Source organism: Mugil cephalus, chromosome 8, assembly GCF_022458985.1.
Source record: "Mugil cephalus isolate CIBA_MC_2020 chromosome 8, CIBA_Mcephalus_1.1, whole genome shotgun sequence".
NCBI lineage: Eukaryota > Metazoa > Chordata > Actinopteri > Mugiliformes > Mugilidae > Mugil > Mugil cephalus.
The window spans coordinates 8463764-8489113 of NC_061777.1; the positions used below are offsets into that span (position 1 = coordinate 8463764).

At 41.8% G+C, this 25350-nt stretch overlaps 1 protein-coding gene across 1 annotated transcript; it reads left to right on the plus strand.

Moving 5' to 3' along the window:
- Nucleotides 1–569: 569 nt before the first annotated feature.
- Nucleotides 570–25054, plus strand: dnah10 (dynein axonemal heavy chain 10). The gene is made up of 78 exons (XM_047590960.1): nucleotides 570–808; nucleotides 1175–1224; nucleotides 2629–2737; nucleotides 2816–2931; nucleotides 3076–3289; nucleotides 3507–3664; nucleotides 3861–4091; nucleotides 4271–4461; nucleotides 4571–4769; nucleotides 4945–5139; nucleotides 5306–5476; nucleotides 5699–5875; nucleotides 5994–6146; nucleotides 6244–6410; nucleotides 6499–6650; nucleotides 6733–6897; nucleotides 6994–7201; nucleotides 7315–7471; nucleotides 7584–8057; nucleotides 8147–8305; nucleotides 8379–8495; nucleotides 8576–8678; nucleotides 8776–8954; nucleotides 9061–9272; nucleotides 9373–9529; nucleotides 9621–9854; nucleotides 9939–10061; nucleotides 10153–10386; nucleotides 10497–10720; nucleotides 10811–11080; nucleotides 11179–11362; nucleotides 11459–11593; nucleotides 11688–11840; nucleotides 11984–12172; nucleotides 12300–12446; nucleotides 12749–12940; nucleotides 13081–13199; nucleotides 13274–13432; nucleotides 13519–13654; nucleotides 13758–13880; nucleotides 13961–14092; nucleotides 14198–14414; nucleotides 14556–14675; nucleotides 14758–14903; nucleotides 14988–15140; nucleotides 15229–15489; nucleotides 15585–15757; nucleotides 15835–15928; nucleotides 16064–16231; nucleotides 16389–16577; nucleotides 16843–17014; nucleotides 17103–17306; nucleotides 17387–17467; nucleotides 17602–17799; nucleotides 17911–18072; nucleotides 18163–18331; nucleotides 18444–18625; nucleotides 18739–18866; nucleotides 18952–19169; nucleotides 19285–19506; nucleotides 19663–19807; nucleotides 19932–20211; nucleotides 20314–20543; nucleotides 20644–20917; nucleotides 21005–21109; nucleotides 21194–21348; nucleotides 21450–21604; nucleotides 21826–22000; nucleotides 22095–22295; nucleotides 22455–22664; nucleotides 22748–22840; nucleotides 22933–23104; nucleotides 23201–23332; nucleotides 23402–23613; nucleotides 23986–24153; nucleotides 24249–24429; nucleotides 24503–24648; nucleotides 24727–25054. The coding sequence occupies exons 1-78, from the start codon at nucleotides 577–579 to the stop codon at nucleotides 24871–24873; spliced, it is 13638 nt and encodes a 4545-aa protein (XP_047446916.1). The 5' UTR covers nucleotides 570–576; the 3' UTR covers nucleotides 24874–25054.
- The last annotated feature ends 296 nt before the right edge of the window (nucleotides 25055–25350 follow it).

Sequence of the window (25350 nt, forward strand, 5' to 3'; positions counted from 1 at the left end):
CATGGCGCGCACTCTGCTGGACAAATTATGTAATGATGCCTTTTCTGAATTACCCCCAAACATCTCTTACCCTGCAGTATGTCCAGTAAATTTTCATCTCGGGTGTCATTTACTCAATTACTCTAAATATAGATATAGCTACATAAGGCCAGCCACATTTAATCAATAATAACCGGATGTATGTGTCCTTTATTATTATTATTATTAGTAGTAGTACTAGTAGTAGTAGTAGTATCGTCATCAATTAATTCAATTCCCAACCACAGTGCCAATTTGTTATGTATGGTAATGATCACACTTTACTGTTTAGTTAAAAGGGTATCGTTGTTTTCAGATGCAGGTACACGCAGGTATCAGCTGCCTTCCAGTCAACACTTCCGCATCATGTGACCCAGCGAACTGTTTAACGGTTACCGAGGCAACGCTTAACAGTTGTTCCCTCCGACAACCATTTTTTTTTCTCAGTTAGTTTTAGTTTCCAGTGAAGGCATGTCAGCGAGAAAGAAGTGATGCCTTTTGGGGAAAACATACTTAATCAAATGTTTTTTAGCAATAATTGAAAAAAAAGGGGAAAGAATGGTCCACGACGACTTACGAGTGGAGTGGATACGACAGGTTGTATCTGCCGGCCTCAATTTAGCCAACTGCTCCGATCCCGACTGTTTCGATCAACTTCTCAGTCGGGAAGATGGAGAAGAGGAAGACAAAATCGTTCTTTATTTGGACAGCATCGTGGAAGAGTTACCATCAACTCTTCTGTTTTACAGAACTATTAGAGAGGAAGAAATTGAAGTTGAAGTTCCTATCGGTAAGCGTTGGCTATGTCCATGTGTATCCCCCATGTGGCCTTAAATATAATACAAGTGAGCAACGCTTCAATTTAATTATCTATTTCCCCTAGTTTTAACAAGGCAGATGCTTGTTTAAAAGTACTTCTCTCTCAATTCTAACATCTACATGTTATTTCGCAATAAAAAGGGGAATAAACTGGACTTAAACTGGAAATTCTAGCTTCTCTAACTTTGTTTATTGAATGCACAATGAACTGGAAGATTGAGAACCTACTCAGACAATAAAGAATATAATGAAATCGGGAGATGGTCAAACACTCAGGTGCTGCATGTTGAATTGTGTTGTCATGTAAAGCATCTAACTGTAATGTTTATAATCTCAGAGGAGACACAAGATGAAGACTTCACAGAACCTGACAACATGCCCTTTAGGGTAAGTGGAGTAGGTGTCATCTCTGATTCAGAGGAGACACTGATCATACAGTCCCTGACAAAAGTCTTGTTCCTCAGCTAAGTTGTAGGAACAGCAAGTAACTCTGTAAATTTATCAGTTGTAATCAGAAATGGATATGAAAGGTAAAGGCCTCTAGATCATGAGTGTAAAACCCATTTTAGTTACACATACAGCCCAATTTGATCTCAAGTGGGCCAGACCAGTAAAATAATAATCGATGAGTAACAACAACACTGGATTTTTTCCATGTGTTTAAGTGCAAAAAGAACAAGTAAATTCTTTTAATATTTTAATATATAAAAATAACTGCAATTTAGGCACATTGCTGTCTGCTGTTTAGTCCTGAGTCTCAGTGTTGTGTTCTGTCCACTCTTTGACGCATGTGCTCTAGATTATGCTTATTTTAACAAAATAAAGTCTTATCATTCATTGATTTTTATCATTTAAATAGGACTGAAAAGTCGGATTTTATTAGACAAAAGTCTTATAGTCGCATTCACAAATAATGCACAGTAGAAATTGTACTTTATTTTGAATACACAAACATGCTACAATAACATCAGAACATAAAGTCACGGTGACTTGGGAAAAATAATTAATAACGTGCATGACTTCCATGAGCTTGGTGGATTGCATCCATACGTCTCGGCAATGATTCAAATAACTTACTGATGAAGTCATGAAATGGCAAAGAAAGCAGTCTTGCAGCACTCCCAGAGTTCATCAAGATCCTTTGGTCTCATCTTCAAAGCCTCCTCCTTCATCTTACCCCAGATGTGCTCAATAATGTTCAAATCTGGTGACTGGGCAGGCCAATCCTGAAGCTCCTTGAAACTGCACCAGTTTCTTCACATCTTTTTTCTATCATTTCCACTTGAAGCTCTTGAAGATCAGCACTTTGGTTGACGTTGAATCTTTGACATGTTGTCAGAGGTCAGGTTGCACTTCACATGAAGGTCTGGTTTGCCATGGTTCTTTTAATAGACACGTGGGAATGTGTTACTTATAGTATTTGTCACAGGTGAAGCTCTTATCTGTGACTGGTTGAATCATTTAAAGACATGACAAGACTTTTGTCCATGCAAAAACAGATGTTATGGGTTTTACCAAGCTGTGAAAGTCAGGACACTTTTTGATGGTTTCTTTTTGCGCCCAGTTATTATAACCCAGTTATGTGAACTCCTTTGACATTAAATTGAACCATTTATTATAACAATTGAATGATTAGAAATAAAGTTATATGCCATTTTAAGGTACTATGTCCTTACCTGAGCGACTTTTGTCAGGGACTGTACTTCAGTGTTACTTAAATCGAGTTTGGGATTGTTTCAACAACGTTTAATTGATTAATTCATGAATGGATTTGTGCTGTGATGTCTTCAGAGGACTGAGGTCAAAGTGGTCTATCACACCGAGCTGCATGTAGCAGTAAACCATCACCCAGAGAGATTTTTGAAGTCTCTTGTCTTCTACTTTCTCAGGAGAACAAAAGGTGAGATGGCACTTCAGCATCACTGCGACTGAACACAATCGAACCTACTACTGCCCTTATTATTTGTGTTTTATACAGATAGGATTGTTGTACCTGCGGATATGAATGAAGCATACAAACTGTTACCCAAGCTGTTTGATAGTGGAATGCACAGCGGAGACCCCCTTCAGGTGCTGCGGGACAAACTCGTCCATGTAAGTAAATAAAAAGAAAAAAGCAATCCAAAAAACAAAAGTAATCCCAGTTAGTAAGCCATAAACTAACTACTGTAGAAATGCAGAAAATACAATACTTGAGAGCTCAAGATGCATGCTTTCACTTTCATGCTGTCTTGCTAGGTCTATATACCCTTGTTTACGGCCCAGAGGACAAAAACTGAAGCGGGTAACCAAAATCAAGAAGAGTCTCCTCAAAAGGAGATCAGTGGTGAGGATGAAGATGTAAATCAAGTGGAGCAAAGTCAGCCATTCATGCTTCGTGATGACTTGCTCAACAGGACACACAAGTTTTTGGGAGTGGTCAACTCAACTCTCCTCAAGCTTCAGATTGCAGGTTTGTTTTCTTAGATTATTTTTAATGTATCTGTATGTGAGTATTAATAAAGCAAGAATATTTTCTATTGACCTCTGCTGAGTAATTGGCAACTCTTTGGCATTCCTGAATTTCCCCCTCACTTTCTGTGTGTTTTGATCCATTCTGGATCTGTTGGCTAGTTGATATTATTTCATAATGGGAATTACAATCCAAAAATAAAGCTCTTTTGTCACAGATAACATTTCACTGCACATCCCTGAGCTCGACCTGGAGCCGGAGGTGGACATATTGCTTTCTAATCCAGAGATGGTAGAGAAGTTGGAGCAGTGTGTCATGAACTGGCAAATTCAGATAACTACTGTTATTGAGGAGCAGCAAAACAAAAACCCAACGGTTTGTGACTTTTTCCGTGTTCCATGGTTGAACCGAGGCTGACTTAAAATGCTTCAGCTGAAGGACTTGGAGTCACACCCACCATTCATTCATTCACATGTATAATTACTGCGGAAATGTCTTGAATCAGACCGATAAATTGAATTTGTCTGCTCAAAATGGAAAGGAGCATTCACTTTCCATTATTTTCCACCAGGCACCCAGCCCTTTGGCCGAAATAGCACTTTGGCAGGAGCGTGCATCTGTGCTGAGTGCTCTCAGCGAGAAGCTCAAGCAGCCTGTGATAGACAAGATCTTGAAGGTGATGACAAAAGCTGATCCAGGCATTGTTCAGACTCTGGAAGGAACAGTCTCTGAACTTACCAAATACCGTTTGGAGTCAGATGATAACCTGCGCTTTCTCAAGATACTGGAACGACACTTCATGGTCAGTCATTTTTAGAAGTGCATTATTGTGGAATACTCTTTGGACTGATTGGCTCTGTCTTGCTAATAATGAATAAGATGACTGCCCAGAGATGGTAGTTGCTGTACATATGTCACATTTGGATGTGTTTTTTGTTTTAAATAGTGATACATAAAAGTTGTTGTTTTTTTCTGTTGTAGAATCTGGCCACTGGATCAAGCTTTGGTATGATCCTAGAGAACATTCCCCCACTGATGGAGAGCCTGGAAATTGTATGGCTGACCTCTTGCCATTACAACACAAATGAGCTCATGGTCCCTCTAATGGAGCGTATTGCCTGGCAGCTCTGTGACCGTGTGGCTGGAGGAATCCATGTCTGCAGACTTTTCAAGTATGTGTGGATACACACAGGATGTCCAGTTTTAGTATGAATATGAAAATGTAACAAAATATGTTCACATCTTTGATTGTTTCAATATACCTTAATAATGTGTTGACAGAGATAAGAGGGACGTGGACAAATCCATGGTGCATGAAGCCAAGCAGGTTCTGGATCAGTGGAAGTCATCCTATTTTGAGGTGCGCTCTGAAATCGAAGAAATGGGCAGGGGACCCCGCTGGGAGTTTGACCGCAAGAAACTGTTTGAGAGGACTGATTACATGGCTTCAGTTTGCCAGGACCTGTACTCTGTTTTGGAGGTCAGTGTATAAACACATACACTAACAATCAAAAGTTTGGACACACCTTCTCATTGAATTGAATGATAAGATCTGTAGTGTACTTCATAAATACTGCCTCACTCAATAACTGAACATGCAAATTTATAAAGCTCAGTTTTTCTTGAAACAATTCACTCGGATTTGTGTTGCACAGACTTTGGAGGAGTTCTATAACATCTTCGGCCCAGAGCTAAAAGGTGTGACTGGTGACCCAAAATGCATTGATGAAGTGCTGTGCAGGGTGGATGCTCTGGTCGTGCCAATTGAGAAATTTGGATTTGATCTTTTCGACATCCTTAAGATGAGCAGCTGGAAAGCGATCATGCAAGAGTTCAACACTATGGTTCAGGTGGGTTTAGGAGATTAACGATGCATTTTAAATGTTCTGGACCAACATATCATTGCATTGTCATATCATTTACGACTATAAATGTGAAATATATACATTTGCAACAATATAATTGCATTATTTTATTTTTGCCATGTCCCTTTTCATTCATTACTTGGCTGCTCAGGCTATTGAGGAAGAGGCCATCACCTTAATTGATCAGTGTTTTAAGACGCTGCGTTCCTCATCTGCTGCCTTAGAGATGGTGCTGAAATTCAAACCCATCCGCTCCAGAAAGGCTATCAACAACCATCTGAAGATGAAGTTTAATGACATTGTGACCCAGTATTGCAAAGAGGTACAGTGAGTGCCAATTTGATATTTTACTGTTCAGTTCAGTTACTGTAACTACAACTAACTAAATCTTAGAATCACATTTCATAGTCTTTAATGTCACTACTGAGATACAAATAGTCCATTTTCATTTCATGTAGCTGCTGTACAAGTGTATTATTATTGCTTTGAATAGACTGACATGGTGTAGCACAAGCACAAGCAAGGCTTTTTATCATTGTTGTAGGTGGACAGCATAAATGAAATCTTTGAGGCAGAGAAAGACAAACCACCCTTATATAAGAGTGACCCACCTGTGGCTGGAGCCATCAGATGGGTTCGATATCTTTTCCATCGCATCAAACAAACCATCCTTCCCTTCTTGAAAGTGCCAGAGATGCTGGAGAACGAACAGTTCAAAGCGGTGAGTTATTTCACTGTCACACAACTCTATGCTGAAGGTTAGTGTGAATTTGTTTAGCTGTTTCAACTCCAACGTGCTATGAAAAGCCCTTCTGTGACTTTTGTTGTACTCTGTTTAGGCCAAAAACAAGTATGTGGAAATGGCAGGCAAGTTCAAGGACTATGAAGTGAAGAAATATCAGTGCTGGATGGAAGAGACGGAAAACAGCTTGCCATTTCTAATGAAAAAGTCCCTGTTGGTCATGATCAGGGAAAACCCAATCCAGTCAGATGTGGTATGTATCTCTGTCTGTTTACTCATTTAATATTGTGCAAAAATACAATTTTACTCTGTCTAATCTCTCTAAAATATCTTGTTCTTATTTTAAGGATTCACCACCATCTGAAACAAGTCTATGGAGGGATGTGCTGTACTCTGTGAACTTTGATCCACAGATCAATGAAATAATTGATGAGACGAAGGACCTTGTGTCACTGGACTTCTCTGTGCCTGATATGGCTGAAAACATAGCTCTACGACAACGCGAATTCAGGAGGTGATGCCTTTATGAAGAGTCTATAGTAAACCTCAGAACGACAGATTGATGTAGTCTCTGACTTGGCCTGTTTCAACCTTGATTTTAGTTATAAAAGTGACCTGAAGAAGGTTGTCAACTCCTACCACTCTATATTGAACACCCTGAGTGAGGCACATATCGATATGATGGCTCCACAGATTGAAGCAGTCACAAAAGAGATGAGTTTTGGATGCAAAAGACTCAACTGGAATTCCTTAGGTACTGTGCTAACGGGTACTGAAATGTAATTTCATATATGCACACTTGCAATCTGATGAAATTGATATGTGTTTGGTTTTAGGGATCCCCCACTTCATCGGCCAAGCCCTTCAGGCTGTGTCTAAATTTGAGTCACTTGTCAGTCAGATTCACAACAATGAGAAGGAAATTGAATTTAAGTTGCAATCCATGGCGACGGCCAACTTACTTAAATTTCGGGTACCGGATAAATCGAACGACCTACCAGGTAGACTTATAAGATAAGATTTATTGTTCCTAATTTTTTTTAAAATAAAACTTAGATGTGTTTTCGTTCACCTAATCGCATACTATTTTTTTTAAGGTGTGAAGGAGTTCTGTGAAAACATTGAGCAAGAACGGGCCAGGAATGTGAATGTACTGAGCAGGAAGTATGCAGACATTGGATCCCTCATCACTAAGACGGAATTTTTGATCATGGAGACCAGTAGCAGTAAAGCCAAAAGTATGGCAAATTACTACATGTACTGGGAACGCAAGGTGCTAGACTCCCTTATAAAGATGGTGCTGAGGTAAATAGATGATTTTATTTACTGTGTGAGTAGTAATAATTACTGCACTTCTGTAGTGTATGTACATAAGTTGCAAATCCTTGTAACATCTTTGTGTTGACCTTTACACCCAGGAATCTTCAGGCCCTCAACATGGCGCTCATGGGAAACACAGCTCTTTTCCAAATTGATGCCATTCTGTCTGCCCCTAAAATAGTGTTGCAGCCCCGAAGCAATGAGATTTACGGACTGATCATGCAATTGATCAAAGACTGTGTAGAGAGCACCAAGGTGGGAAGATCACAGTTACTTCTTTACTTATTTAGCAGTGCATTTAAAAAGACAAAAAGCATTTGTGATGCCGATGAAGTGATATGACTCTGTCCTCATCTCTGTGTTAAAGAATTTTGTGCGTTGGATGCATGGGACCTGCATTAAGTGCCCTCCACAGCATGTGGAAGGTGAGGTGGTGATGTTTAGCTTCTTCACTGAAGTGTGGCAGCATCCGCAGGTAAATGAGTGTGCGATGACAGTGTCCCAGAACACCCAGCGACTTCTCCTCAACATGGATCGTTACCTTAAACACTGGAAACGTTATCGGCCTCTTTGGGAGAGTGACAAAACCATTGTCAATGAAAAGTTTGCTGCAAACAAACCATCCTGTGTCATGTATGATGATAAGCTGCAGTTCCTAACTGGGATCCTTCAGGAAGTTATGCTGGAGCCTCTGTTTAAGAATGAGCATGCCATCCATCTAAACCTGGAGCCTCTGGCTCACACAGTGCAAAAGATTGCGGAGGCCTGGATCACTTCACTAGGTAGCTTCCTCATCAAGCCTGCCAAAGAGGATCTCTTCACCTTGAGAGATGAGCTCACGGTACTTAATCATGCCACACAGTCGTTCTTTATAGTAAATGTTCTTTAGATCGTTATGTGTTTCATCTTTACGATTATTTTATTCACCAGCAACTCTCTAGGAAGCTGAAAGAATTCCCAGACACTTTTGAAGAACTGAGATCTATCCTTGGCACCATCTCAGATATCAGGGACATGGCTTGTAATGTGGAGCTGAGATTCACTGACATTCAGGAACGATACCGAACACTGGCCATGTACAAAGTTGAGGTAGTGTGTCTTTAATGTTGCACTGTATTTAATTCAAAATTGTGTGTATTAATGTTTTTTTTTTCTGCTCTAGGTTGCGGAGGACGAACTGCAGTTGGTGGCTAATATTGGTCGGATGTGGAATGAACAGTTTACAGAATCCATTCAAGTGGATCGGAGTCTGGCTGATGTGAAGAAATCATTTACTGAGGTAAGACATCAAGCACAAATAATCTGCAATATACATTTACAGTTCTTATCCTCCCTATTCTCCCATCACTGCGCTCACAGATTACAAAGGAGAAGATTGAAGAGTTTAAACAAGAGTTGTCTATCTTTGCTGAAAGCTTCAGCATGCATGGTCCTGGTGCTGTGGGCAATGATTTGGAGAAAGGTACTTGTGTCCTAGGATTGTGGCTTTACTGAAACAATAATATATTGTCAATGCTTAAATGTACTAAAGCAATCACTCTCTTGTTTGGTCTTTGCAGGACTGGCAATTATAGAAAAATATGAGGAAGACCTTGCAAAGTTAGTGGCAGAACGCCAGGAGCTAACTAATGCTGAGAAGCTGCTGGACCTACCAATCACTGTGTATCCAGATGTTATCAGCATGCAGAAGGACATGAATGGCTTGAGACTGATATATGATCTGTATAAAGATCAGAAGGTGGGATGTGGTGGCTGTTAGTTCAAAATTGAAATTGCATCATGGGATATTATATAAGCATCTACTCAAATGTTTCCTGTGTATTATGTGTTCTTACATCTTTCAGGATGCAAAGGCTGAGTGGTCTCAAATCCTGTGGGCAGATTTGAACATCCAGTTGCTTCAAGAAGGTGCTGAAGGTTTCCTCGGGAGGCTGAGGCAGCTGCCCAAAGATGCGCAGGTGTTGTCTGTGGCCTTCTACCTGGAAGGACACATGAAAGAGTTTAGGGAGTCTCTGCCTCTTCTGCTGGACCTGAAGAATGAGGCCCTCAGAGACAGGTCAGCCTGAAGATTCATACCAGAACCTGGAATAAATCTGACACCAAAATCAAAATGCAGATTATTGATAAATTCATTCTTTTTTCTGTCTATCCTTCAGACACTGGAAGGAGCTGATGGAAAGGACTGCCACTAGCTTTGAGATGAACACAGACAGCGTCACCCTGGAGAATATGTTTGCGATGGAGTTGCACAAATATGCAGATGTCATAGGTGACATTGTCCACTCTGCTGTGAAGGAGCTCAGTATTGAAAAGGCAAGTTTTACACTTGAATTACACATATCTCTATCTGGAGTTAGGAGTTATGTCTGAAATCCTTATTATTTATCTGTGTTTGTGCCTCCAGGGTGTGAAGGAGGTGGTGGACACCTGGGAAAACATGAAATTCAGCCTGCAGCCCTACTTCCTAGGTACACAGGAGCATTGCTCCATTCTGGGTGCGGTGGATGAGATCCAGCTGAATGTGGACAACGATCTCATGAACTTACAGAGCATGGCTGGCAGCCGTTTTGTTGGGCCTTTCCTTGGCATCATACGGCAATGGGAAAAAGATTTGTCCCTTATCAGTGAGACAATAGAGGTCAGTTAGGGGGGATGAATTCTCCATAGCACTTTAGCTGGTCCACAAAGCCTTTAATAATAATAAAAAATATTTCTTGCTCAGGTATGGTTGTTGGTTCAACGAAAATGGATGTACCTGGGGAGCATATTCATCGGTGGAGACATTCGCTCAGAGTTGCCCGAGGATGCTAAGAAATTTGATAACATACACAAAGAATTTAAGACTGTGAGTGTTGTAATAATATTAGCTTGATGAAATCAACGTTATCCATTACTGAACATGTCAAAGTCATGTATTTTTCTCCTTTTTTCTATAGTTAATGAGTAACACAGAACAGGGTCCAAACATTAAGCAGTGTTGCCTCAGTCCCAACCGACTAACGGACCTGCAGGCCCTGAGTGATGATCTAGAAAGGTGCCAGAAGAGTCTCAATGACTACCTGGACTCAAAGCGGAATGCATTTCCTCGCTTCTTTTTCATTTCTGATGACGAACTGCTCATCATTCTTGGGAGTAGTGACCCTGCCTGTGTCCAGGAGCACATGATCAAGGTATCCTTGCACCACAGACGATGGAAAAGGAATCAAAAACACATTACAGAATCTGTGCATGCCATGTGTGAATAAACACTTTGATATGATTTATTCTTTTCTTGCTCAAGATGTATGACAACATAGCTTCTCTGAGATTTGATGTGGGAAGCAAAGGGGATACAGTAGTTGGAGCTATGGTGTCGGCTGAGGGTGAGGTGATGGAGCTGAGGAAACCTGTGCCAGTAGAGGGCAGAGCAGAAGAGTGGATGATGGGGGTACTAATGGAAATGAGGAAGACTAATAGGCTCATCACCAAGGAGGCAATCTTCTATTACTGTCAAGACAGGAGTAGGTGTGTGTACATATTATGCGTGTGTGAGCAACAGTCAATAATGTGTCATGGGCAAGAGAAAAATTGTCCCATTGTTCTCATGTTTCTCAGGGTCGATTGGATGTTCCTGTACCAGGGCATGGTGGTGCTGGCTGCAAACCAAGCGTGGTGGACCTGGGAGGTAGAGGACGTCTTTAAAAATGTGAAGAAAGGGGAGAAGCATGCATTCAAGAACTATGCTGAAAAAATGCACCAGCAGATTAATGAACTGGTAACACGCATTACTCAGCCTATGAAGAAAAATGAAAGACGAAAGTTGAACACGGTGCTTATCATAGATGTCCATGCAAGAGACATTGTCGACAGCCTTATGCAAAACAGGTAAATCTTTGCGGGGTTAACTTTTCCATTTGAACATGACAGTTCCTTTACTGGTGATGAAGGCAAAAGCGTAAAGCAAAATGTCAATCTTTTTCCAGTTTAATGGATCCACAAGGATTTGAGTGGGAAAGCCAACTAAGATTCTACTGGGTTCGTGGACAAGACAACCTGTTTGTGCGTCAGTGCGCTGCTTCCTTCTCGTATGGCTACGAATACATGGGGTTGAATGGTAGACTGGTTATAACCCCAATGACAGACCGGATCTATCTCACCCTCACTCAGGTTTGAGTGACTTTGTATATTTGTAACATATTCATTAATCTGTCAGCTTGTCCTGACAATACGATATCTGTTAATGTGTGTGTATATGCGGTGAAGGCTCTTTCAATGCACCTGGGTGGAGCTCTTGCTGGACCAGCTGGCACAGGAAAGACGGAGACCACCAAAGACCTGGCTAAAGCTTTAGGCCTACTCTGTGTGGTTACAAGCTGCACCGAGGGAATGGATCACATGGTAAGAACCCCATGATATTCATGAGAGAAAAATGAAGAAAAATCATCCTCTGTCAGAAACCTTTGACCCTAATCCATTTACTCTTTGTATTCAGGCCATGGGTAAGCTCTTCTCTGGCCTCGCCCAGTGTGGAGCTTGGGGCTGCTTTGACAGATTAAACCGTATCAGTGCTGCAGTGTTGTCAGTTATCGCCTCCCAAATCCAGACAATCCGCAACGCTCTCATTCTACACTGCAAAAGGTTTAATGTAAGTCTCTTGTAGTCATACAGGACCAGTAATTAGTACACTGAAAACAAATCAATTTGTTATTATTAAATATATTCAATGATTTTTCACTGTGTCCTCTTCACCATTATCCCCTGTACTCAACCTCCTTCTCACTAAATCAGTTTGAAGGGCAAGAGATCAGCTTGGATGACCGCATGGGGATTTTCATCACTATGAACCCTGGTTACCCAGAATGTACAGAGCTCCCAGATTCAGTCAAAGTCCACTTCAGGCCAGTGGTGGTCATTGTGCCTGACTTGCAGCAGATTTGTGAGATTATTCTCTTCTCTGAAGGCTTTCTAACAGCCAAGGTGATGCACACTCAAACACAAATTGCATTGTTATTGGCAGAAAACACCCGAGGAGTGAAAAATTAACCGTCTACATGCACTGCCATAATAATTTATGTTACTGCATCTTCTCTTCTACTCCTTTCAGGTTCTTGCAAAGAAGATGACAGTAATGTATAAACTGGCTTGTAACCAGCTGTCCAAGCAGCCTCATTATGACTTTGGCCTGCGAGCTCTGAAGTCTGTCCTTGTGATGGCTGGACAGCTGAAGAAAGATTCAGGGTCCCTCAGTGAGGTAGAGACCCAAGAACATTTTGTGTGTTTCAATTTAATGTAGTGAACAGAATATTAAAAAGTTATTTGTGACTCCAGTATAAACTGAAGGTTGGCTGCTGATTGTAAAAAGTACATTTCCTGTTGTAGATTTAGAGTTTTACTCATTATGCATCAATCATTGGTGGCTAATTTCTTGTTAAATAATCCTCACCCAACTTGGGTAGGTGTTTTTTGCTGACAGTCCTGGAATATTTTATTGTTAAATCATGGGAACATGTTTTCCTCTCACTTATTTGCAGTATTTCTCTTTCTGCTTGACAGGACATGCTGTTGATGCGTTCTCTGAAGGACATAAACTTGCCAAAGCTTGTATCTGAGGATGTCCCTGTGTTCCTCGGGCTGCTTTCAGACCTGTTTTCTGGGCTGGACTGTCCTCGTGTTCTGGTTCCCAGCATCAGTGATGCCGTGGAGCAGATCCTGCAAGAGAAGAAATATGTCGTACTGCCTGACCAGGTGTTTCATCAATGTTTCCTAGATAAGATCCTTTGAGATACCGTCTTCCTTACGTTACTTAATGATTACTTAATTTCACTGACAAAAGCTTGCCTGTCATTGATGATATACCTTACTCTTTATCCCATCTGCGGTTTCAGGTAGATAAAGTGGTTCAGATGTATGAGACAATGATGAGCAAGCATGCTACTATGGTTGTTGGCCCGACTGGTGGAGGAAAATCTGTTGTGATCAATACATTATGTCACGCTCAGAGCAAGTGAGTGTAATTCAACATCACGTTCCTGAACGTTTGTGTGAATAGTTGTAACCAGTCATTTTCTCAATTTTCAGACTGGGATTGCAAACCAAGCTGTATCCCCTGAACCCTAAAGCCGTGAATGTCATTGAACTTTATGGTGTTCTGGATCCTGACACTCATGACTGGACTGATGGGATTTTATCTACCATCTTCCGTGAGATCAACAAGCCTTCTGACAAACAGGAGCGGAGGTAAAAAGTTAAACAATCAAAGGAGACATTTTAATAAGTCAGTGTTTATTTGCAAAGTAATAGAAGGCATGATCTTTGACTCACAGGTACATGCTATTTGATGGTGATGTGGATCCTCTGTGGGTCGAGAATATGAACTCAGTGATGGATGACAACAAACTCCTCACTCTAGCAAACGGAGAAAGGATTCGTTTGCGAAGTCACTGCGCCCTCCTGTTTGAGGTTTGTCTCAGTTTTTGGGTTGCTCTTAGCAGGATACCCTTCCATGCACTTCTCTGTAAAGCAACTTTTAAAGTATACATTAATAAAAACTTTGCTGTCACAGGTTGGAGATTTGCAGTATGCTTCTCCTGTTACTGTTTCCCGCTGTGGGATGGTTTTTGTTGACCCCCAAAACCTGCGATATGCCCCTTACTGGAAGAGATGGATCCAAAGCAGACCTGAGAAGGTATAACAAAGATAAAAATATCAAAAAAAGTACCTGTTTAGAAGTTGTTTATCCAAATGCCTTTACTTTTTGTCTTCTAGGAACAAGAAGAGCTCAACAGACTGTTTGAGAAATACGTGCACAGCTCGGTTGATATGATTGTGAATGGTGTTGTTGATGGCAAACAGGGCCAGAAACTAGAGACTGTCGTTCCGCAGACATCTGTGAATATGGTATGTATCATCCATGGCAACTGCAGTCCAGTAAAGCAGTTAGACTGGTATAGTGACATACTACTTGAATTAATTGTGACTTTTTTTTGGCACCGCTGTGTTCAGGTGACACAGTTGTGCCTGATGCTGGATGTGCTGCTTGAGAGCATGAGCAGCAATGCTGGAGTCATGGAGGGCCTCTTTCTGGAAGCTCTGTACTGCTCACTAGGGGCCACATTGCTGGAGAGTTGTAGGATCAGGTTTGATGAGTTCATTAAAAAAGTTTCCTGCTTGACCATAGTTCAAGATGAAAAAGCCCTGGCTGGACCTGGTGAGATTCCAGGTAAAAATCAAGAATTTGTCCAGGGAATGACAATTAATTGTTGGTTGAATAAGTATTGGTTGAATAAGTACCACAATGACAGCAAACCTAATTTTCCAGTTTATTTTTCACAAGAATCGATAATAAACTGCGTCCATACAGGTTACCTCCCAACTTTGTATGACTTCCATTTTGATGGAATACAAGAAAAGTGGGTTCCATGGAGTTCCCTGGTTGCCCAATACATTCACAACCCTGAAATGAAGTTTGCTGATATCCTAGGTAATGATCGCTCATGTGAGATGTAAAGGGAGGACAAATTAGATGGGTTTTAAACTTTGTGCCTTCTCCATATTTGCTTTAGTGCCAACTACTGACACCACAAGAACCAACTGGATCCTGAAACAGATGGTGAAGATAAAAAGACCGGTGCTACTGGTTGGGAAGTCAGGCGCTTCCAAGACAGCCACCATTCATAACTTTCTGAAGAATGTTAATACAGATACAGGGGTAAATTCAAAAGCCAACCATGCGTGTACTATATGCACATTTCTTGTGTTACTCTACTTTACATGACTTAATTTCTGTTTCTAGAATACTTTGATTGTCAACTTCTCATCCACGACAACTTCACTGGACCTTCAGAGGAACTTGGAGGCTAACGTAGGGAAAAGGACCAAAGAGACCTATGGCCCTCCTATGGGGAAGAGACTGCTGGTCTTTTTAGATGACTTAAGTATTCCAAAGGTACCTCCTGCAAACTTTCAAACTAGTTCTCTCATTTCCTTTACTATGATTAGTAATACACTTGCATGTTTGGAATACACTTGTCCAGGTGGATAATTACGGCACACAACAGCCTATTGCGCTTCTTAAGTTGCTGTTGGACCGAGGAGGCATCTATGACAGAGGGAAGGAGCTGAGCTATAAAATCCTCAAAGACCTTGATTTTATCGCTGCCATGGGAAAAGCAGGAGGTGGAAGGAATGAGGTGGATCCTCGCTTCATCTCACTCTTCAGTGTCTTCAGAATTCCTTCTCCTACAGTGGAGTCCCTCCACCTCATCTATGCTTCTATTATCAAAGGCCACACACTGGTGATTATGTCTTTTCCACACAAATTCATATCTGTTATCTTTACCATCCATGTCACTGAGAATTAATAAACATTTATGAAATGTTTATATTTTAGCCATTTGAAGATGCCGTACAGGAGGTTTGTGATAAAATCACCTTCTGTACACTGGAACTCTACAACGTCATCATCAAGGAAATGCTGCCCACTCCCTCCAAGTTCCACTACATCTTCAACATGAGGGATCTGTCGAGAGTTTTCAATGGACTCACTCTCACCAAACCTGACAGGTCAGGTAAAATTCATCCTACTGACAGATTAACAGAGATGTATGTTTCTGAATATCTTTGCAATTTCTCTATAACAGGTTTTCGACTGTTACCCAGTTTGTGCGTGTGTGGAGAAATGAGTGCCTGAGAATCTTCCACGACAGACTCATTGATGAAACTGACAAAGCTCTGGTAATCATTACAATAAATAGATACTTGACTGGTACAATGTATGTAACTGCTCCTCCAACACTTGTAGACACAAACTCTACTGTCTATCTGTTTATTTTAGTTTTTTTAAATGCTGCAGTGTTGTTTTGCCACCAGGTCCAAGGTCACATAAGAGACCTAATTGAGGAGCATTTCACGTCAGACATGGACGGAGCCATGAAGGATCCAATTCTTTTTGGAGACTACACAACAGCCCTTAGTGAAACAGAACCAAGGGTCTATGGGGACATACAAGACTATGAGGCTTCAAAAGCCCTGTTTCAGGTATTGTCAAATCATTAACAGTGTCATTAACGATGCTGGTGGGATCAGTCTTATGCCCTTTTTAGAACATGATAGTATATTTATTTGTTTTAATCATTTACTGCTATTTTGTTTTAAATGTACTGAAGGACCACTGTGTTTTTTTTTAATTCTGCAGGAAATCCTCGAGGAGTACAATGAGACAAAGTTGAGAATGAATCTTATACTGTTTGATGATGCCCTGGAACATCTGACCCGTGTACACCGCATCATACGGATGGATGGTGGCCATGCACTGCTCGTTGGTGTCGGGGGCTCTGGGAAGCGGTCCCTCGCAAAGCTTGCTGCCTTCGCTGCCGGATGTGAGGTTGTACAACACAACGTATACATTTTACAAATACTGTATGTTCGTTTCATTAAGCTTTTATGAAGAATAAATGTCATATGTAAAGCCGTCAATAATAGAATAAATATACTAACATGTTTACCACTACAGTATATGACACTTTTTACAGTGTGAAAACAGCAGTCCTCCAGCTGTAATGCTACTAAATCTGGAATAAATAGAAAATAGGAATTACAAACTGTATTTTTACAAGAAAATCTCCAGTAATTGAATCTGCTTGTCCCAGGTGTTTGAGATTAAAGTGAGCAGAGGATACAGTGAGTCTAACTTTCGGGAAGACCTGAAAACACTGTACTTGAAGCTCGGCATTGAAAATAAGAAGACAGTGTTCCTCTTTACTGATGCTCATGTTGCTGAGGAAGGCTTCTTTGAACTTGTTAACAGCATGCTCACCTCAGGTTGGATATCACTCTAACCTCTTCTCTCATACTTGATTTGCTTCTTATTTACTAGCTATGCTACTCTGATAATGCCCTCTCTTTATAGGCATGGTTCCTGCATTGTTTCCTGATGATGAGAAGGAGTCAGTTCTCAACCAGCTACAAAGTGAGGCTCTTGAGATGGGAGCAAGTCTTTCCAAAGAAAGCCTGTGGAAGTTCTTTGTCAACAAGAGTAGCAACAATCTACACATTGTTTTAGGCATGTCTCCAGTGGGAGACACCCTGAGGACACAATGCAGAAACTTCCCAGGTAAATTTTATGTGCAGATTTCACTTGAATAACATCATTTCTGTCTTTGTTTTGCTAACTGTGCACTTTTCTCCCTTCAGGACTAATGAAAAACACTGTGATAGACTGGCTCCTGCCATGGCCTCCAGAGGCGTTACTTGCCGTGGCTCAGTCTTTCCTTGGTGTGATTTTTTAAAAGACATTTGTTATGGAAATGTAGAAAAAAAGCAACTTAATGGCATTCTTCACCACAATTAGTTGAGCTCAACAGCAACACTTTTCTGAATTCCCACCGTTTTGTTTCTATTTTTTACAGGTGAAAGTCCAATGATTCCTGAGGCACACTCTGCAGCAGTTATAGATCATGTGTGCATGGTCCATAGCTCTGTGATTCACTACAGCAAGTTATTACAGCAAAAACACAGACGTTGCAACCATGTTACTCCAAAGAACTACATAGGCTTTATCACCACATATTCTAATCTCTTGGAGGAAAAGGACAAATATATCCTGGGTGAGAAGAGGAACGCTTAATATCTTTGCAGCATCTGTGGAAAGCGTTTGCTTCGCAGCTGCTGTGCATTGATATGTTTTGATGATTTAAGACATTTCTACTCTGTCCTAGCTCAATGCGAGCGTCTAGAGGTAGGTTTGGATAAACTGAAAGAAGCCAGTGAGCAGCTGGCAGAACTGAATATCACTCTGGGAGATCAGAAGGTCGTCCTCGCTGAAAAGTCCAAAGCTTCTGAAGCCTTGCTGGATGAGTTTGTCTCACACACAAGCATAGGTCAGCATGTCTTAAGTTGTGGCATAATAAACAATATACTGTAGTGTTCTGAAACTAAACACAGTTTTGCAAATTAACTTTCCCTTCTAGCTGAGAAAAAGAAATCTCTGGCAGAAGACAAAGCCAAGGAGATTGAAGAGCAGGACAAAGTCATAGCTCTTGAGAAGAAAAACGCTGAAAGTTCTGAAGCTTTTACAGCATTCGAGGCAGCTCGCAACGCCCTGAAAGACCTGGAAAGAGCTGCTGTCACTGACGTCCGGTATACTTCCCCCTCTACCCAGAACATGATTTTCATTCTGTTTGTTGGAGTAGTTAACTATGATAGCCACCGGGCCATTCACCTTACCTTTCCCTGTTTTATCATTGTGCAGATCTTTTGCCAAGCCACCCAAACCCTTGGAGTTGGTTTGTGGATGCGTCATGGTGCTGCGTGGCTACAAAGAAATCAGTTGGCAGTTAGCCAAGGGGATGATGTCAGAGGGCAACTTCCTGCGTTCGTTGATAGAGATGGACTGCGATTCCGTAAATAACAACCAAGTCAAAACTGTCAGAGGTGAGTTGGCTGCAGGGTCAATGGAAACTCAAATAGAGTAATAGTACAGCCTGTGTAGCCACTTGGTAGTGGCATTTCTCATAATCCTTGTCTTTGCAATTTCCCATGGATAGGCTCCCTAAAGAACCTTCAGACGAGCTTTGAGGAGATGCAAGCTATCAGCAAGGCAGGCTCAGTAATGCTGAAGTTTGTGGAGGCGTTCCTAGGCTACTATGATGTTGCCAAACCCTATAGAGAGAAGGTAATATTAGTAATATTTTTTACATGTGTAACTACACTACTCTACACTTACAAATTAAACAGCCCTGTTGGTGAATCATTTTTAGGTGTCACGTCTAGAGAAGAACATCTTTCAGAACAAGCGGGAACTGGAGCATATTCAGGGTGAGCTTGCTGATATCCAGAAAGAACTGCCAGGTCTTGGAGAAAAGTATGAAGCTGCTCTTGCGGAGAAAGGGTTGCTACAGGAGGAAGCTGATCTCATGGAGAAGAAGCTTGTAGTTGCTGACAAACTCATGTCTGACCTGACCTCTGAGAAAGAAAGGTGGGGTTTGAAAAGTCACAGCACTTGACTCTATGAGTCTAACCACCATACAAGTAGTTGCTTGTCTATTTTTCTTCATCACTCTGTCTTTATCATTTTTACTATCCAAACTCAGGTGGACAGAAAACTTGGATAAGTTGAAGCAGCGGCGCATGAGTCTCCTTGGTGACTGCCTGATCTCTGCTGGTTTTCTGACCTACGAAGGGGCCTTCAGCTGGGACTTCAGGAATGAAATGGTATACCAGAAATGGGTTCGAGATGTGCAGGAGAGAGGCATTCCCTTGAGCCAGCCTTTCAAATTGGAACACCTTCTTAGTGATAAATTGGAAATCAGCAGGTGAGGAGTGTGCGCTCTGAATGTTTGGAAACTTAAAACAACATAACATGATGTGAAATGTTAGGGGGTTTTGCTGTGGCAAGTGGTTTAGGCTTCTCTCAACACTGACATCCAAGGATTTACCTAACTTTGTGTCAAATAAATCCTCTGTGACAGATGGGTCTCAGAGGGTTTGCCTCCAGATGAGCTGTCCGTGCAGAATGAAATCCTCACAACCAGAGGGAGTTGTTTTCCCATGTGTATTGACCCTCAACAGCAAGCGCTCAACTGGATTAAGAAGAAGGAGGAAAAAAACCTTAAGGTTCAAACTGTTTTATTTTCAGACAAGTTTCAGAATGAATGTTTTTAGGCAGTCTTATACTGCTGACAGACAAATGAAACGTGATCCTGACAGTGTGACATCGTTTTTGTCTATTTTGCCCCAGATCTCATCTGTCAATGATGAAGACTTCCTGACCCAGCTGGAGATGGCCATCAAGTATGGCTTCCCTTTCCTTCTCAAAGATGTGGATGAGCACATTGACCCAGTGATTTACAATGTCCTAGCGAAGTATGTCAAAGGAGCAGATGGTAGACAAGTCATTATGCTGGGTGACCACGGGCTGGAATGTGATCCCAACTTTAAGCTGTACCTCAACACCAAACTTGCAAACCCCAAATATTCTCAATCAATGTTTGGAAATGCCATGGTCATAAACTACTCTGGTAAGATTTCTGTGCAGCCATAGTTTTGTTTGTATCATTTAAACATCAGGTACTGCATCACTGTTGGCTTCTCTCCATTCATTGTATCTATGAAACGTGCAGTGACACCTAAGGGTGTGGAAGACCAGCTGTTGAGCATTATCATGCACTTTGAAAAGAAGGAGCTGGAGGAGCAGCGTGAGCGTTTGATCCAAGACACAAGCAGCAATAAGAAGCTGCTGAAGAACCTTGAGGACTCCTTACTCAGAGAACTCACCATGTCTACGGGCAACATGTTCGATAACGCAGGGCTTGTCCAGGCTTTGGAGGAAACTAAGTCAAAAGCCTGTGAGGTCAGTTAAAGAAAAGACTAATGAAACAAAGGCAGAATAGCAATGTCACAAAAGTCACTAATCCTGTTTTTGTCCCTCATTTGATAATTGTGATCAAAAGGTGTTTGAGAAACTCAAGTTGGCGGAGAAAACGTCCATGGACATTGATAAACTCAGAGATGCCTACAGACCTGCAGCCAAATGTGGTGCCGTCCTGTTCTTCGTGCTAACAGAGTTGGCTCTGGTGAACAACATGTACCAGTATTCGCTGGCCTCCTATCTGGAAGTGTTTGAATTTACCATGCGAAAAGCTCAACCTTGCTCTGTTCTTCAGCAAAGACTAGAGAACATCATTAACACACTGACATACAATGTTTATAACTACGGCTGCACAGGTAATTATGGACAATGATGAATAATGGAATGAATTATTTCCGATTACCTTGTGGGTTTTATAATCTGAGCTCCTTGCAAATCCCTAGGGCTGTTTGAGAGACACAAGTTGCTCTTTTCCTTTAACATGACCATCAAGATAGAGCAGACAGAAGGGAGGGCACCTCAGGAGGAGCTGGAGTTCTTTATCAAAGGTGAGCTCTAAAATATCAAGTAGATTATACTAATAACCAAAGTCCAAAGTGATTTTTAATTATTTTTAAACTTTATATGTGAAGGTAATCAATCCCTGGAAAAAAGCAAACATGGAAAGCCTCATGACTGGCTTCCAGATCAGGGCTGGGAGGACATAGTGAAACTCTCAGAGCTCTTTCCAGAGCAGTTCAACTCTCTGCCTGACGACATTGAGAAAAATTCTGCAGACTGGAAATCTGTAAGTGACACAAAATCACTGAAGGGATGTTACTGAAGGGATGTTACTGAATCAGCTGAGCCTTGATCTCATTCTTTTACTTTTTTTTTTTTTTTGTCCAGTGGTTTGACTTAGAGCAACCAGAACAGGCTCCATTTCCCATGAAATACAATGAGAGTCTGTCAGCCTTCCAGAAGCTTCTGCTGCTACGTTGCTTCCGTGTCGACAGAGTCTACAGAGCGGTCGCTGACTATGTCACGGTTACCATGGGCAACAAGTGAGACTACTACTACTGTATATACTTATATCTCTATATCTCATAATGTGCAATGGTTTAAGGCACTAAAATTAAGGAGAAGGAGCACTGTACAACAACTGAATAAATAATTTATGTGATGGATGAGAATCAGTGCCTACACCTAAAAATATAAGTTGTATGTAGTTCTAGTTCACCAGTGTGGTGCACGTATCCACACGTTTTCTCGTGTTTCTTCTCAGATATGTACAGCCCCCTGTGATCAGCTATGATGCGGTCTATAAACAGAGCAAACCTTTCTCACCCATCGTCTTCATCCTGAGCCCTGGCTCTGACCCAACCAGTGACCTCATGGAACTAGCAGAGAGGTCGGGCAGCAAGCTCAGGTTCCTTGCGATGGGCCAAGGCCAAGAGAAGGTACTGAACACTTCTGTGTCTCCTCTATGAAACTAATTCAATATAAAAAGTAAGAATCGAGATAATCGAGATGTGTGCTGTGACTTTGATCAAGGTGGCGCTAGATTTGTTGGAGAAGGCCGTGTCTCGGGGGCAGTGGCTGATGTTACACAACTGCCACTTGCTGGGGAAGCGGCTAAAGGAGCTGGAGAAAGCCTTGGAGGGAATCACCAAGCCCAACTCAAACTTCCGCTTGTGGCTCACCACCAGCCCCATTAAGGATTTCCCCATTGGCATCCTGAAGAAATCTCTGAAGGTGAAGCACACTGCATCTTTACTTCCTCTAGTGTTGTCAACAGATGGTAGTTGTTTGAATGTTTTTAATCTACAGTATATGATGGCAACATGACATGGAGAAACAGTGACATACTTGCAATATATATTTACACATATGATGCTTTGACGTTGTGTGCAGGTAGTGATAGAGCCTCCCAACAGTCTCAAGTTGACCATGAGAGCCACATACTCCAAAATCTCAGATGAGACCTTGACAGCGTGCCCCCACCCTGCATTCAGCCGCTTGGTGTACGTGCTGGCCTTCTTCCACGCTGTGGTGGAAGAGAGGAGCAAGTATGGAAAGATCGGCTGGAATGTGCCCTGCGACTTCAGCCAGTCTGACTTCTTTGTGAGTCTAACACTGCGTTGGAAAACAAACAATCTTGACTTTAGGTTGAGTTTAAATTCTTTTGACGTAACTGTGCTCAACAGGCGAGTGTGGAGGTCCTGAACACTTACCTGACAAAAACTCATAACCAAGGAGACGACATACCCTGGGAAAGCCTCAAATACATTATCGGGGAGGTTAGTGAAGTAGTTTTATATTGTGTGTTTGTTTTTAAGTTGTATGTTGATTGCCCTGCTACATTTAGCATGTCTGTATATCGTTGTATTAGGTGATGTACGGCGGCCGAGCATTAGACACCTTCGACCGCAGGATCCTGACTGTGTACATGGATGAGTACCTCGGAGACTTCCTCTTCTACACTTTCCGACAGTTCCACTTTTTTGTTAACAAAGATGTAGATTACAAGATCCCTCCGGCTGGGCCGAAGGAAATATATGTTGGTGTGTTGTTGTTTTCATGGCTTTAATTCTCGTATTTTAAACCAAAAAGATCTGAATCGTCTGTCATCGGCACTCACAGGTTTACCCCTGTTACAGATGAGATCGACAACATGCCACTTTCAAACACGCCAGAGGTACTGGGTCTCCATTCCAATGCAGAGATAGGATACTACACGCAAGCAGCTAAAGAAATGTGGACTCACCTCATAGACCTTCAGCCTCAGACGGGTATGATTCTCACCTCTTAAGACTTTACTGTCTTTGCTGCCAACTATCCTCAACGCTGTCACACCCCAGGTGACTCTGACGTGAGCATCCGTCGGGAACAGCACGTCAGCCAAGTGGCCCAGGACGTCGAGGAAAAGCTGCCCAAGTTATTTGACGTGGACGTAATCCGTGAAAAGCTCGGCACGGACATTTCCCCGACGTCAGTGGTCCTGCTTCAAGAACTGGAGTGCTTCAACAAACTGGTGGTCTGCATGCAGCACTCTCTGACTGAGCTGCAGAAGGTGAGAAGGAGGGGAAGATAAAAAGACAACAGGAAAACGGTCATACGGCTGTTCAGATGAGAGAACTTTATTTATCCCAACAGGGCAATTCATTTGCAGCTTTTCCATATGCATGAGTCAATCAGTCAAATGAATAAACAAGCCAAGGAAACAATAAATGCACAGGAACATAATAATTGATCAGAAAATTCAAGAATTATTAAAACTCCCATGAATAATTACAATAAATAAATAAATAAAACGTTAAAAGTTTCTTCTGAAATGAGTGGAGTCTGTGTTTAAAAGCTTTGTAGCAAAGGGAATAAAACACATTATGTCTGTTGTGTCTTTGTGCGCTGGTATGGATTTCTCAAATACTCTTGTGTCCCGTAGGCCTTGTCTGGGGAGGTGGGTATGAGCAGTGAGTTGGATGAAGTGGCTCTGGCCCTTTTTAACAATCACATCCCTGCCGACTGGAAGAAGCTGGCTCCTGACACCCTGAAGTCCCTCGGCAACTGGATGAGCCATTTAATGATGCGATATGAACAGTATAGACGTTGGGTAACGACGGGCACATATAACCATATCACATTTTACAGCATATTTAGCATTAATTTAAAGTTAACCAATGTTTCTGTGTCTCTCGTGTCCATCAGGTGGATGAGGGAGAGCCCAAAGTCATGTGGCTGTCAGGGCTCCACACCCCACAGTCGTACCTGAGTGCTGTGGTTCAAGCTGCGTGCAGGAAACATGGCTGGCCTCTGGATCACTCCACACTGTGCACACAGGTGACTCAATACCGCAGCGAGGAGGAAGTCAGTGACAAACCCCAGCAGGGTAAGGAGATGGCACACATCATTGGCAGCACACGCAGCGATCGTTTTTAAACCTGAGGTTTTATTCCCTGCAGGCTGCTTTGTTTCTGGCCTGTATCTGGAGGGAGCAGACTGGGACATGGAGAAGAGCTGCCTGGTGAAGAGTAAACCTAACGTTTTGGTTGCTGAACTGCCCATCCTGAAAATCGTCCCCATAGAGGAGCATCGCCGCTCGGTACAGGTGTGGATCCATACTACGCTACAGTCCACTGTTTAGATGTTTTCTCTAACCGCGTATTTTCATGTGTTTGTCCTTCAGAATACACTGCGGACACCAGTGTACACCACTTCATTGCGGAGGGACAGGATGGGTGTGGGGTTGGTGTTTCAGGCAGACCTGCCCACCACAGTGCACATCTCCCACTGGGTCCTTCAGGGAGTCTGTCTGTACCTCAACACTGACTGAGGACGGCCCTCAGCCTCAGTAGCTTCCACAAAATCAGAAATGTTCATTTATTGACTAATAGTTCGGAGAAAAAAAAATCTTTACTTGTTTTTAATGTAAAATGTTTCTTTATTTATGTTTTCTCTATTTAACGTGCAAATGAGTAATTCAATAGAAGTTTTCTCAAATAAATTCACACTAATTTTCTACTTGTTTCATTTCATTATTTGGTTTCATAGTTTCTCACCAAATTAACTCACTGTGGAGACGTGCTGTTACCAGGCCAAGATTTAAACCCTCATACCTCATACCGTTCATATCAGCCTGTGGCACTAACATTAGTACTCTGAAAAAATACTGAATGCATGATCTCAAATAGGCTTGTATTTAGAAAAGCATGGTAGAGTGGAACAAAGAGGAATAATCAAGGAGGTTGCTGAGAGGTAATGACAGAATATATAGAATACTTTTTAGATAAGATTCAACTTTATTGTTATT